Source organism: Watersipora subatra, chromosome 4 (assembly GCF_963576615.1).
Source record: "Watersipora subatra chromosome 4, tzWatSuba1.1, whole genome shotgun sequence".
Lineage (NCBI taxonomy): Eukaryota > Metazoa > Bryozoa > Gymnolaemata > Cheilostomatida > Watersiporidae > Watersipora > Watersipora subatra.
This window is the reverse complement of record NC_088711.1, coordinates 19,549,054-19,563,679: the sequence shown is the minus strand read 5'-3', so window position 1 is coordinate 19,563,679 and position 14,626 is coordinate 19,549,054. Positions and strand designations below refer to the sequence as shown.

Genomic DNA, 14,626 nt, shown 5'->3' with positions numbered 1-14,626 from the left:
TAACCAGTAAGTGTTATCTTCATAGTGTTATCTTCAAAACTCGCTTGACTAACGGGTTTTTACAATTTCCATCTTGGCAGTGACGTATACTTGTGTATTAACTGCACAAAAATGAGACCATGAACACCAACATTGACGTTAAAGGCTCAGTATATAATATAGCAAGTGACAATACAGATAGCAATGGCTGGGCGCTTTATATTCAAACATGCAAAAGTATAACAAGTTGTTTAACTACTATTTCCAGATTGGATAATAATAAGATACCCAATAATTCTATTAGATTTGCTTCTGCAGTACTGAAAACCATGAAAGCATGTACGCATGTCATAGGGCACAACTTTAATGCATTCTCACTTGAGCGCACATGTGCACAAATGTGGATGGCACTACAGAAATTATGTCACCTTGTTTATTGACCTTCTCATAACAAGGAGATAAATTGACCAATTAGATCAGCACTGTGAGGACCTAGTGCCTCTTCCCATGATGTCAGATGCTGACACATCAGCGTCTATGACTGCTCATACCTCACTCCGCTATCAAAGAAGCAGTTGTATTCTCAGACTGTCCGTCTTGAGTTATCCTAACAGCTGGCTCTACTGTTTATGACTATCAGAGGATAAAGAAGTTTGTTCTCGGATCACGCACTTACGAACATCTCAGTTTCAGTGATAAAAGCTATAGATACCGTTCATCCTAGTCAATAATCAAGTCAATAATAATAGTCTGACATTTTGATCTCATGGCTTATAGCTTTAAAGATGAACTTACACAAAGGTTTAGTAGATTGTATCAGAAAGTATCGGTATTTTTCTATCATTTGTGATTGTTTTTAGTGTTTGAGGTGGTCTGATTGCCAGGATGTTTCAAGATTAAAATCGACAAAACTTGATCACAGATAAAACGGTCAGAAGCAAAAGACATGCCTAGACTTTTCCAAATGTGTTATTAGTAGTCATGCATATTGTTTATAAGTGATAAATATACAGTTTTTTCAGCATCCGGTACTTGAATGTTTATACATAATTTAGCAGGAAAAGTTGGACAATTTCTAACCAACGAGGACTACCTTTCAATTATTTAAAACATCTATAGAAATGTATCTGAAGTTATATTTGAAGTTTCGTTGTAACAATCAAAGCAAATACACAATAAAACATACGTAAATAGAGACATGTAACCCTACAACTTGACCCCAATAGCTGATATCATAACGAAAGGGACAAACAGGAAACTAAATTTTGTGCGAGTTTATCTTTAAACACAGTTTCATAGTAAACACACCCATGTTAATAATCAGAACCCCTGTGTTAGTCATTTAAAATTCTGTTCAAGCATTAAACAGGTTCATTTAGATTCTCACTAAACTCCAGCTAGGCTGGTTAGTGACTTGCCAGAAAGCTGCGGTATGTTATGTCAAAAGTCCTGCCTGTCACTTCTGGCGTTTTTTCTAGAAATTACACTCTGACCTGCTAGTCACAGGTTAGACGGTCTAGAGCCCCCAGGGATTCTATTACATTAATGTGAAACGAAGCAGTGGATTGATTGTGTGGATCCACTGAAAGTCCCCAATGAAAATTATTTGCTACAGTAGGTAACTAGCTTGTATCCATATTTGGTACAACTATTGAATTATGTACTAACCCTCCAGTACTGCTTAATTACTTAATGACATGAGTTCTTTCTTTAAATGAGTATCATCTTTAAATAAACCTGAGTGAAACATTGTGTGGTCACGAATGTTAACAACTCCATCACGAGAATCGCAGAGGATTTTGCATGACATTAAAGATACAAGTTAGTAGCTTGAGGGGGAGATAGTTGTCTCTATGAAATGAGGGTCCAACGAGTATTGCTTGTACCGTGCTGTTATGGAGGGGCGGAACCTGGTAGGGTCCCGCATGGCTACCAGTGCGCAAGTTCATATGAGAAAGAATAGTATGAAGAGGTGTGCTAGCATGGTGTCATTGTGAAGGCTGAGCCTCTTCAGGCTGCTCGACCCTTGGTGCGATGTTCTTCTCCATCCAGGGATTGATGCAAGCTAGGTGGGTGCACTGTCACCAGTCCTTACAGGTCTGGCGACTCAAACTGTCCGCATTATCCATCGGTTTTTTGACGTCATCACCCTGTTTGCACATGCGCTCGTCCACGAAAAAAACCGCCATCTTTGTAGAAAACGATCGTCATTCTCTTGATTAATAGTATTTTTCAGTGTTGTTTTGATACTAAAACAAAAAATTGCCAACAAAAGGATTGTTTGCAATAATTAACTGCAGAAGCTTCGTGTTTTTAACGATAAAATGTGTCCATAAAGATGGCGGACAACGCTAGAATGACATCACAAAAAAACGAAGGATTGTGTACACAGGTCTTTTTGTATTCAATTGTAAAGTCATACAGACCCAAAGTCTCCATCCAACAGGCCAGTGTGCATTAACCATGACAGAGATGCATGAACAGTACGGATCACAAACTTTTGGCCACAGAGTTGCAACTTGACGAGTATCACTGCTTTTACGATGGTTATCATCTTTTGTCAAGTTATGCAAGTTCAGTTTTTCCACAGTCGTCATCTTTGAATTGTATGCGTGCACTCTCTCTTGCTCATCCTGCGTTTGAGAAAGAATTCCGCCAAGGCCTCTCACACTGGCATCGATGTCCAGAACGAACGGAATTGGAAGTCTGGGTAAGCTAGTATAAGGGCGGATACCAGATGTTGCTGTGGCGTGTTGAACACTTTTTGGCACTCATCTTACCACTGAAATTGTGCGTTTTTCTAACTTAACTGCGTCAAGGTTTGAGCTATTTCGAAATAGCTTGGTATAAATTGACTGTAATAGTTACAGGTGTCTAAAAATGCTCGGAGATGCCGCTTTTGTAGTGGATTGAACCAGAGCTGAGGAGCCAAGACCTTCTCATCATCAGTGTTGACACCCTTGCTACTCACTGTGTGATCTAGATAGGTCACTTGGTTTGCAAAGAATGAGCACTTTTTTGACTTGAGTTCAAGCTGACAGCCCAGAGCCAGGTGAATACATCGTTTAGCCTCTAGATGTGTGCATCAACGCCTGGGGCAAATACAATTATATCATCCAAATAGATGATCTAACTAGATGATCAAAATTCACATTACAGTTATTTGGTATCAAAAGATTCACCATGTCTTACTCTGTTGTGTTGTAAGTGCAAAATATGTGGAAATATGATTACAAGCTCTTAAAAGCTCAAAAACGAAAAGCCGCCGTAGATTGGAATCTCTTTATTTCTCTGATGTAGTCATGACAGTTTGGTTATTGTCTTGTCACGTGATGTTCTCACATGAATTGAAAGGCCAATAAAAAGCTCAATATAAACTTATCGTAGCACTAGTTTATGACAAACATTTCGGGTTTTACCGAAGACCCCGTATCAAAGGCCAAATAAAAAGCTCAATATAAACCTATCGTAGCACTAGTTTATGACAAACACTTCGGGTTTTACCGAAGACCCCGTATCAAATATAGATGCTCGCTACTTTACAGTTTTGTTTTGGCTTGAATTAATCGTCAAATCGTAACCTGATCATGTGACTCAATACTTCGAAAATAATTTTTGCAGCACTTTTCGATTATCACAGGTCACCAACAGACTCGTCATGATTATCAGAGAACGATATGCACTCCTTCGAGCTAAGGTTAAAAAGTTTAACGAATTTTTACGGTAAGTTATAAGATATCAGTGCTCAAAGTGACAGCATTACAATGACGATAAAATAGACGCTTAAGAACAATAGACATGGTTTTATTGAATGCGTGAAGTATATTTGTGAAAATATTTCGACGAATAAGGTTGCATGAAAGTGTAAACAGAAACCATCTACCACAACTACGTCACATTTGAGCTGTTTTGGAAAGAGAATCCAAACTACGGCGGTCTCGTGTGGCTGCGATTAACTGTTCGTTTTTGAGCTTTTAAGAGCTTGTAATCACATTTTCACATATTTTGCACCTACAACACAACAGAGTAAGACATGGTGAATCTTTTCATATCAAATAACTGTAATGTGAATTTTGTTGCAAGTCAACCTTTAACATTCCTACCCAACTCTACCTACTAGGGTAATAGCCGCTTGGTAAGTTCAATGGGCTGAAGACGGCGCTTCGTTCCTGCGTGTCTAGACTACCATCTGTACAAGGAAGGGGATCAACGTCTTTTGTTACTACAGTAAATACTTGTTACTGGCGACTTTCAGTGGATCCACAAAATCAATCCACTGCTTTACTTCACATTAATGTACGGTAATAGAATCCTGCCCTGGTGGTCTGGAGTGTCTGACACGTGACCAGCAGGTTAGAGTGCAATTCCTAGAAAAGACTCCAGAAGTGACAGGCAGGGCTTCTGACATGACATACAGCAGCTTTCTGCCAAGTCACTAACCAGCCTAGCTGGAGTTTAGTGAGAATCTAAGTGAACCTGTTTAATGCTTGAACAGAATTTTAAATGACCAACACAGAGTTCTGATTATTAACATGGGTATGTTTACTATGAAACTGTGTTTAAAGATAAACTCGCACAAAATTTAGTTTCGCTTTTTGTCCCTCTCGTTATGATATCAGCTATTGGGGTCAAGCTGTGTGTTACATATCTCTATTTACGTATGTTTTATTTTGTATTTGCTTTGATTGTTACAACGAAACTTCAAATATAACTTCAGATACATTTCTATAGATGTTTTAAATAATTGAAAGGTAGTCCTCGTTGGTTAGAAATTGTCCAACTTTTCCTGCTAAATTATGTATAAACATTCAAGTACCGGATGCTGAAAAAACTGTATATTTATCACTTATAAACAATATGCATGGTTACTGACATCATATTTGGAGAAGTCTAGGCATGTCTTTTGCTTCTGACCGTTTTATCTGTGATCAAGTTTTGTCGATTTTAATCTTGAAACATCCTGGCAATCAGACCACCTCAAACATTAAAAAACAATCACAAATGATAGAAAAATACTGATACTTTCTGATACAATCTACTAAAATTTTGTGTAAGTTCATCTTTAAAGCTATAAACCATGATATCAAAATGTCAGACTATTATTATTGACTTGATTATTGACTAGGATGAACGGTGTCTATAGCTTTTATCACTGAAACTGAGATGTTCGTAAGTGCGTGATCCGAGAACAAACTTTTTTATTCTCTGATAGTCATAAACAGTAGAGCCAGCTGTTAGGATAACCCAAGACGGACAGTCTGAGAATACAACTGCTGCTTTGATAGCGGAGTGAGGCATGAGCAGTCATAGACGCTGATGTGTCAGCTGTGTGTTACATATCTCTATTTACGTATGTTTTATTTTGTATTTGCTGATTATTGTCGGTATAAAGCTTCAAAGATAGCTTCAGATGCATTTCTATAGATGTTTTTAATAATTTAAAGATAGGCCTAGTTGGTTAGAAATTGTCCGACTTTTCCTTCTAAATGTCATGTAAACATGTAAGTACCCAACGCTGAAGAAACTGTAGATTTATCCCTTATAAACAATATGCATTGTTACTGACATCATATTTGGAGAAGTCTGGGCATGTCTTTTTTGCAGAACATTTTAACGCCGATCAAGTTTTGACGATTTTAATCTTCAAGCATTCTGGTAGTCAAATCACCTCAAACATTAAAAACAATCTCAAAGGATAAAAAATTACAAATACTTTCAGATGAAACATACTAAAATTTTGTGCAACTTCATCTCTAATAAAGCTATAAGCCAGGAGATCACAACTTCTTTATTCTCTGATAGTCATAAACAGTAGAGCCAGCTGTTAGGATAACTCAAGACGGACAGTCTGTGAATACAACTGCTGCTTTGATAGCGGAGTGAGGTATGAGCAGTCATAGCCGCTGTTGTGTCAGCATCTGACATCATGGGAAAGACACTAGGTCCTCACAGTGCTGATCTAATTGGTCAATTTATTTCCATGTTGTGGAAAGGTCAATAATTAAGATGACATAATTTCTGTAGTGCCATCCACATTTGTGCACATGAGCGCTCAAGCATTAGAGCTGTGCCCTCTAACATACATACATGCTTTCATGGTTTTCTGCACTGCAGAAGCAAATCTAATAGAATTATTGGGTATCTTATTATTATCCAATCTGGAAATAGTAGTTAAACATCTTGTTATACTTTTGCATGTTTGAATATAAAGCGCTCAGCCATTGCTATCTGTATTGTCACTTACTATATTATATACTGAGCCTTTAACGTCAATGTTGGTGTTCATGGTCTCATTTTTGTGCAGTTAATACATAAGTATACGTCACTGCCAAGATGGAAATTGTAAAAACCCGTTAGTCAAGCGAGTTTTGAAGATAACACTATGAAGATATCTCTATAAAGATAATACTTACTTGTTAGATTGATGAAAATGCTCTAAACTGCCAGTTGGTCACTATGTTTCCATGACCCCACAATGACCCCACAAGTTTGTGTCATTCACCAGAAACAGCAAAAACCCACAAGACAAGCGAGTTTTGTTACTCACAAATTTTTATTGAAAGTTTTATGCTTACGAAAGATGGAAATGGTGCTCGTAAATGATGTACAAGAAAATTTCACCCGAGCTATTTCCTTTTTAAACGACTTCACATTATAGCTGTTTCTATGTTGATTTGATGAGATAGGTGTGCACCGCTGTGACCTCTGACGTAAAATTTCTTATCTTTTCAAATCTAGAATTGAAAATTCTTAATTTGTGCTAATCAGTTATTTTAAAATGACTAAAATTCGAGATTTTCTACAAAAAATAGATATCCTTTCACTACAATGGGTGGACACCCACAAAATGGTTTCTAAGCTTTTAAAATTAATTGCAACTGAAAATCTTTGTTAGAGTCTATGATTTTGGTCACCAATAGCCAGATCTCTAACTCATACAATTTGCAATTCTTGCAAAGCATCTAACCTGTGCCTCCACTGAACTTTGAGATATACCTTGAACAGTGACTCATATTTTTCAAACACTGTTGTTGACATCAACCCTCTATGCTGACTGTTTTAGTTTTAATCAACTTGTGCTGCCTTGTGCTGTATTTTCACTACTTGAATGTAATGAAAATATTGTACCCCCTTTACAGCTTGTCAGTCATGGAAAGGTAAAAGTCATGTCTTGGATTATTAAAATATTTTGGACACCCGCTTCTCTTTGTCTTATTATCAACCTGGCAAAGTATCACCTGGAGGCTGAATGGAGTTCATACACATCTAGTAAATACTAGAAAAGGGAGAAGTTACCAGAGTTCTGCCCAGCTTTTAAAGATCTGGTCTCGGGCACAAACTATAAAGCCTACCATCCTTGACTTCCGCCATTTTCTTACTACGCATGTCCGATTGGTTAATCCTGAATATGCTTTACAGAAGCATATCGTTTTGGCCAGCATCTCTAAGGAGTATGTTTTGTTTTGTGTTCCACCAGAAGATATCGATGTCTTTGACACGAGAAGAAGACCATTTTTATTTCAAGCCATTTTTTATACCGCTGAATATCTTTTAGTAATGCCCATCAAATCATTTAACAGGCTGGCGAAATCTATGCCAAAAAACAGAAAAATAGTTTTTTGGGTTTACCATACCGGGCGTTGCGGATCTACAGCTTTATCTTAGGCTTTCCATGCCCTTCCAAATGCAGTTGCTATGTCCGAGCCATTGTGCTTTATATCGTTGTTACAATCATTCAGCGACAAGGAGTGGTCTTATATCTATGATCCAGAAGTGAAAAAGCAGTATCGTAAGCTTTTCCAAAGTATTGTTCGAATTCTTTTAAAGCCTTCATTGAAAGATGGTAATATTCCATTTTTCCCACTACTTTCTCACCTCATGAACTCAATATATATATATATAGCAGCTTAACATATAATCTCATTCAGCTGCATTTTCTCACCACATTTGCACAAAAAACCACAAGTTAGACTTTAGACTATTACAGAACTGGTAGAGACAGAGATTAACGAAATGTCGCCTTCAAGCACTAAAATGACAGAAGCTCTGTGTCCACTTTATCATAGGTTGTACACTGCTTATCTAAATCCAACTTCACATGTGATTGTATGTAGCAAGAGCATTTGTTGTTAGCTGTACGGGGAACAACATACAAAATACTATTATTAAATTATATTATTATATATACTGTTATATTAAAAAAGTAGTTAAGTTAGGCTCCTCTCTCAGTATATATTATTTGTGAACATATCAGTCAAAAATGAACCTGATGTTGAAGCCATTAGTGTAATCTGAGACTATTTTATATTTTATAGGCTGTATTGTGCAAATGAAAACCTGACTGGCAACAGAACGCAAAAATAACCTCTAAATAATATAAATATAATATAATAAATAAATAATTAATTTTGACGTTTTTCACTGCCTGCCCATCCATTTGCAGTAGTCCTCTATGCTGATCACAATGCTTAATCATTTTTCCATTTTGACAGAGTTGCTCCTTTCACAAATCTATGTAGCATACCTTTTCCATAAAACATGGACGCCTAATAATCTGTTTTTCTGGAGATTTGCTACCAAAAATTACTGATGAAAAGTTTTTTTTTTTTGGCGTAACTGTGATGGTGGTTAATCCTTCCAAGGGCAGTTTACTCTTGTTTACCAGAACTCCTTGACAGCCCACGGCTTTCAGCGTGTAGTGTGTCATTCTTGGAATTGTCTGTAGATGGTAATTAGAACAATTGGTTTTGAGCATTCGCTGTCGAGAAGGAACTTTGCCCCTCCCATTCCGGCTTGCCCAAAAACTTCATAGGGTGTTGCATAGTTGTTGCTGAACTCTTGATTTATGTCCGGATGAAATAATTTTCTTCTGGAGCCTGCTGGACCCTCTAGCTCTGGATGCATTTTTTTATCGTCTGGCGCCTTCCATCTGCACCAACGCTTGTGTGGCTGTTGGTGTAGATGGAAGGCGATACTGTCAAGCTTTTGGTGCCCCATTTGGTTACATCTCCAACAGCACATGCTTTACGTCTATCCCCAGGCTTCTCTGGCCGGTGCGATAGGCCTACTTAGTTCACAAGTGACACCATTCGCTTTAATGCCTCTTGTGTTCTCATTTGTGTTTGTAATTGGTCATTGTAGAATGTTTGGGCATTGCGGTAGCTTTCTTCTTTTCCGGGTCATCGCTTCTTGCTATATCAATATGTAAAATTTTGAGGTTGGTCGTCTCGAACGCCTTTAGCTGATTTTGGATCTCTTCATATTTTTGGGCGGCTTTAACGCCATGGCCTACATGGCCAGGTGATTTGACAAAAGCAGTCCCAAGAATTCCTGGGCAGCCAACTCTTTCTTCACCCATGAGGGATGAGTGTACAATTTTAATTACATGCTTGAGTTGGCTGTAAATGCCTTTTTCAGGGCGGAACCAAATCTTCTTTATCAACTGGTGAGCGTGGCACTCATATTTCCGTATTTTTCTAACAACTATTCCTTCTTTTGTTCATATTCTGCTGCTGATATGCCTTTCGCGGTGTCTCCTTTTAAAGATATTTTGAACTGTAGGTTTGTGTCCTCTTTACTTCACTTTTTATGCTGACCTCTTGAAATTTTCTATGAATTCTATTGCCAAATTCTATTACGTCAGGTGACCCGTCATAGCTTGAGCCGTTGATCTGTTGGCCCATTGGTTGGGCATAACGCTCTGCTTGTTGTTTCAGATAGCCAAGTATTTCCTTGATCTCTTCAAACATTCTGGCATATTATTAGATTTGTACTGCACTGTCACCAGTAAAAAGAACATGCTATGGTCATGGACATTAACAATTCTATCACCTATCCGCGTAGTATTCAACAAGTGAGCGTAATGTGATGTCAAGAACTTGATAGTTTGTTGATAAACATTCAGAAATAGGTTAAGGTGGTTACGTAGATTGATCTGTAATATTTACGATATCAAGATATAAGTAGAAACGATACTCACAAAAACAAATCCTTTAAAAATGAACACAACATAAAACAACACTTAATTAAACTTGTAATTTTAGCTTGTTTCTGCATGCAAAGTTTTTCATACTGCAGGAAAACCAGTCTAGGCTGGATGAAGAGCCGATACACAGGGCTGCACCAGTTTTAGGGCTCAAGGTTCACCCAAGGAGAAAATGGAACTTTATCCAACTGCTAGGTAAAACTTGTATGTGGGACTATGATTCCAATACGCAGGGGAAGCATGTTTTGCTGGGCACTAAAAATCTGCCTCCTTGAAAATCCATTGCTGATGGGATCAGTTAAATCTCCTTTGTCTTCAGCTAGTATAAATTTTAGCTATCTTATCTGTGTGTGTTGTAAGCGTGCAGAGCATAAGCAAGTTTTTATCGGAATTGTAAAATAAAATTTCACAAAACAGAAAAAGGCTAATAACAAAACTGTATACATGTATATTAATCTAAGTGTTTGTTTGTTGGTCTGTCTGTTGTATGTCCAGCTACTGGTTATAGCCCATATGAAATGCAATTGATTAAAATTAATTAAATGCAGTTCATGTGTGCTATAACCCATATGAACTGCTAGAAAAACTTGAACTAGTATGCTCAAACTACTAGAAAAAAATACTTACCCAGACTTCCCCAAAAACAACTTTCACAGTCCTTTGTAAAGGGAGAGATTATGATGTGTCACGATTATAAACACAACTATTATAGGCAGTAGTTGTGTGGCTCACTGATAGTGAACTTGGCTTTACATCCATAAATGTATGGGTTCAATTCTCGTAAAGGGCAGTCTTTTCTCTTAATCCCCCAGTTAGAAAGATGCACATGGTTCTTATTATAGTAAATATTTAGGCTAGTTTTAGTCACTACATTAAGTTACACAAGTTCACTGAGTAAAGAAACTTAGTCAATGGATTACTCAATGGACACTGCATTACCTGCCACTATTTATAAGCTGCTCTAAATTTTGAATGAAAGTGTAGCAAGAGAAACAAGAAATCTTTTCCAACAATCAGTTTTAGCTATGACCGGACACACACACACGCACGCACGCGCACACACACACACACCTTCATTTAAAAGTTAGAATGGCAAATGTTGTATATGCTGGTAAAAAATAAAATTTCCGTGCAAAATGTTTTTTATTACTCGTGCAACAATGAGAATTCATCAAGTACTACATAAATTCAAAACTTTAGATACCTTAGACTTGACAAATTTGAACTTAAAATAGAATATAATAAACGGCCTCTGTGCATCTGCAGTCTTTTTTCAGTTGAGTGCCATCAATACTTCTCCCATGCTTTCCGGAATGAATAATGGCTCCTCACAATATTGTGTGTAACCACTCAGCCCCTTTGAGTGCCCCCCATTCCATAAGAGCTGTGTTTCACTTCAAACTTGTGCATGTTTAAAACATAACAATAAGAAAAACTTTAATTTAATAGCTGTTTCTGCAAAAAAACTTTATGTTTAGGTATCAAACATGCAAGTCTAATATTTCTATATCATATATGTACATTGCATGTAGCTTTTTGTATATTCTTTGTATTTTGTGACAGAGAAACTATTGATGATGGTAACAAACATTACATCGGATTTTCGCATTTTGCTGCCAATCAGATTTTCATTCGCGCAATGTGGCCTATAAATATAAAATAGTCTCAGACCACACTAATGGCTCTAACATCAGGTTCATTTTTGATTGATATGTTCACAAATAATATATGCTGAGAGAGGAGCCTAATTGAACTACTTTTTAATATAACAATATATATAATAGTATAATTTAATAATAGTATTTTGTATGTTGTTCCCCGTACAGCTAACAACAAATGCTCTTGCTACATACAATCACATGTGAAGTTGGATTTAGATAAGCAGTGTACAACCTTTGATAAAGTGGACACAGAGCTTCTGTCATTTTAGTGCTTGAAGGCGGCATTTCGTTAATCTCTGTCTCTATCAGTTCTGTAATAGTCTAAAGTCTGACTAGTGGTTTTTTGTGCAGACGTGGTGAGAAAAAGCACCTGAATGGGATTATATGTTAAGCTACTATATATATTGAGTTACATGAGGTGAGAAAGTAGTAGGAAAAATGCAGCTGCTACTGGTAATAATAGCTTTGTCTCTAGGTAAGTTCAACTGTGGTAAGAATGAGGTTTGCTTAACTATGAAGTATAAAATGTAAAAAGACAGCATTTTAACAAAACAAAAGAATACGGGGCTGTATTTTAAACAAGGAACCGGTAGTCATATAAATAAATAAAACGGTAAAAGTTTTTGAGCCCTGTGATAACGGTATAAGATGTTCAAAGACAGCATTTCAACGAGGAAAAAGATACAGGGCTGTGTTTTAAACAAAATCTTTTAGTAGTATAAGTAAGAGAAGAAGATTAAAAGAGTTTAATCATATGATAGAAATCAGCCGACAAAGATGGAGAAAAAAGGGGAGAAGGAAATAGCAGGGCCTCTTCTTAAAGGCAGGGCATGATGAATGAGCTTCTTCAAGCTGCATCCTTCATGGTATCCTGCATAAAACTTGAAGCTCATTAGTTTTCCATAACGATTATCTTCGGAAACTGTCTTCAATGATATCAAATGTTTGAGAGTTGTCTATTCATGCTAGCCTGCTAGTATCTGAACAAATGTAAAGATAAAATCAATAGCGTAATGAATCATAAATCAGCCTAGTATTAATAAGCAGTTTTTTATCAGGTGTGAAGAAGTGGTAACAACATTTCATGTTCAAAGGTAAGGTCATATATAAGGACTGGTGTTAAATCGAATGAGTTCAGAGGAGTAAGCAACTCTCAATAAGGCAAATTCAAAATTATTTCACTGACTGCTTGACATGAAGAATTTTTAAACTTTGTTCACACTTCGACAGAATTACACTTTAGTTGATTTTGGAAATTCTGGCAGAATTATTAAGAAAAACAGGAAAATAGGCCAATGGAACTAAAGGAGTTGTCCTACTGTTTTTGGTGGAAAGTTATAGAGATCGCCATGACAACTGCTACAATTTAGCTCAATATTTGTGGTTAAAAGTTCTTTTTTAGCTATTCTTTGCATTGTCACATCAGATACTAGATATCAGAATAGGAAGTTTTTCATATGTCTAATGTATGTCATGGACTGACTATTGTAATATGCTCGTGATACCATCTTTAGATTACTTACTATTCTTAAGTGTAATGGGTTCATGTTGCAGGTGCAGCCAATGCCTTTACCTGCCCTAATGAATGGGTGACAAGTATATTAGGCAACTGCTACATGTTTGTTAGTACTAGAGCATCGTGGAACCAAGCGCAAAGTCGATGTGCGGATGAGGGAGGTATATTGGCTGACCTTCAGGATATGCAAGAAATCTATTGGCTGATGGGCTACAGAGCATTTTACAAGAACCTCAAAGTCACGCGACACTGGGTTGGAGGTTTCAAAGAAGATGGAGTGTGGAAATGGAAAGGAAAAAATGAAAACACAACAATGACGATAAAACATTGGGCACCGGGTGAGCCAAACAACCTTGGAGGACGTGAGAATTGCCTTGAACTGAGAGGATCAAATCAGCAGTATGCCTGGAATGACCTTCAATGCAAAGAGCTGCTTCCATTCATTTGTGAGAGAAATCAAATTTAAGAATTATGATTAATAAAGCAATAAGTCTATAAAAGTTCAACTTTGTAGCTCTTACAAACATGTCAGTGTTGAGCGAGTCTGTTGTGTGCAAGTTATGCCAGCAATATTGCAACTTACATTTACAAAAGCCCACTCTCTCCCTCTCTCCCCGTCTCCCCCCCCTCTTCCCCTCTCTCCCCTTCTCTTCCTCTCCCTCCTCTTCTCTTCCCCTCTCTCTCCCTCAATCTTTCCTTCTCTACCCCCCTCTCTCTCTCCCTCCCTCCCTCCCTCCCTCCTCTCTCTCCCTCCCTCCCTCCCTCCTTCTCTCTCTCCCTCTCTGTCTCTCTCTCCCTCACTCTCTATCTTTTTCTCTTTCTCTTGCAGGCCGTCGTTTTCACAATGGCTGTCTTATGGTTTAGGTTTTATCACTAACTAACGGAATGCCCAGCGTTGCACAGGTAATTAAAAAAGTTTTAGCACAAGGTTTATTTTTAATCAAAATATAAAACATTAACCATTCTAACTTTGAATTGAAGGTATTTGTTTATTCCTGTGCGCCAAGTCAATGCATAATTCAGATATTTGAAAGCTCAAAGTACAGCTAGAATGGACTATAAAAAAAATTTCTTTTTTCGTATGTTAAACATTCGTTCAAGATTTAAAACAGCTTATAAACAGTGGCAAAGGTAATGTAGTTGCCAGTGGCTAAGTTTCTTTACACAATGAGTTTGAGTAACTTAAGCTAGTAACTTGACCTTGAACTTGTCAAATTCTTAACTATAATAAGAGCCGTGTCTCTTCGTCTGAAACTAACATGAAAGAAAAATTGCACCTCATAGGAATTGAAGCCATGCATTGTACGAATGCACGTGTGTGAAGTTAAGCACACTAATGTTAAGCCAGTCAGCAGCCTTGCCGTGTTTTGAAATAATTGCGCTTATATTCTTAACGCCCCATGATCGCTCAGGCAATCATGAATTCATGATCTTCTAGCGTTCTAGTAGTAACCAATAGCATTTTTGCAAGCGCTGTTAGCATTC

The 14,626-nt window shown here is 37.3% G+C and overlaps 1 protein-coding gene across 1 annotated transcript; it reads left to right on the top strand.

Moving 5' to 3' along the window:
• Positions 1 to 9,781: 9,781 nt before the first annotated feature.
• Positions 9,782 to 13,607, top strand: LOC137394008 (perlucin-like). Its single transcript, XM_068080723.1, has 3 exons — positions 9,782 to 9,832; positions 10,057 to 10,159; positions 13,180 to 13,607. Exons 1-3 carry the CDS (start codon positions 9,782 to 9,784, stop codon positions 13,605 to 13,607), a joined length of 582 nt encoding a protein of 193 aa, XP_067936824.1.
• Positions 13,608 to 14,626: the final 1,019 nt, after the last annotated feature.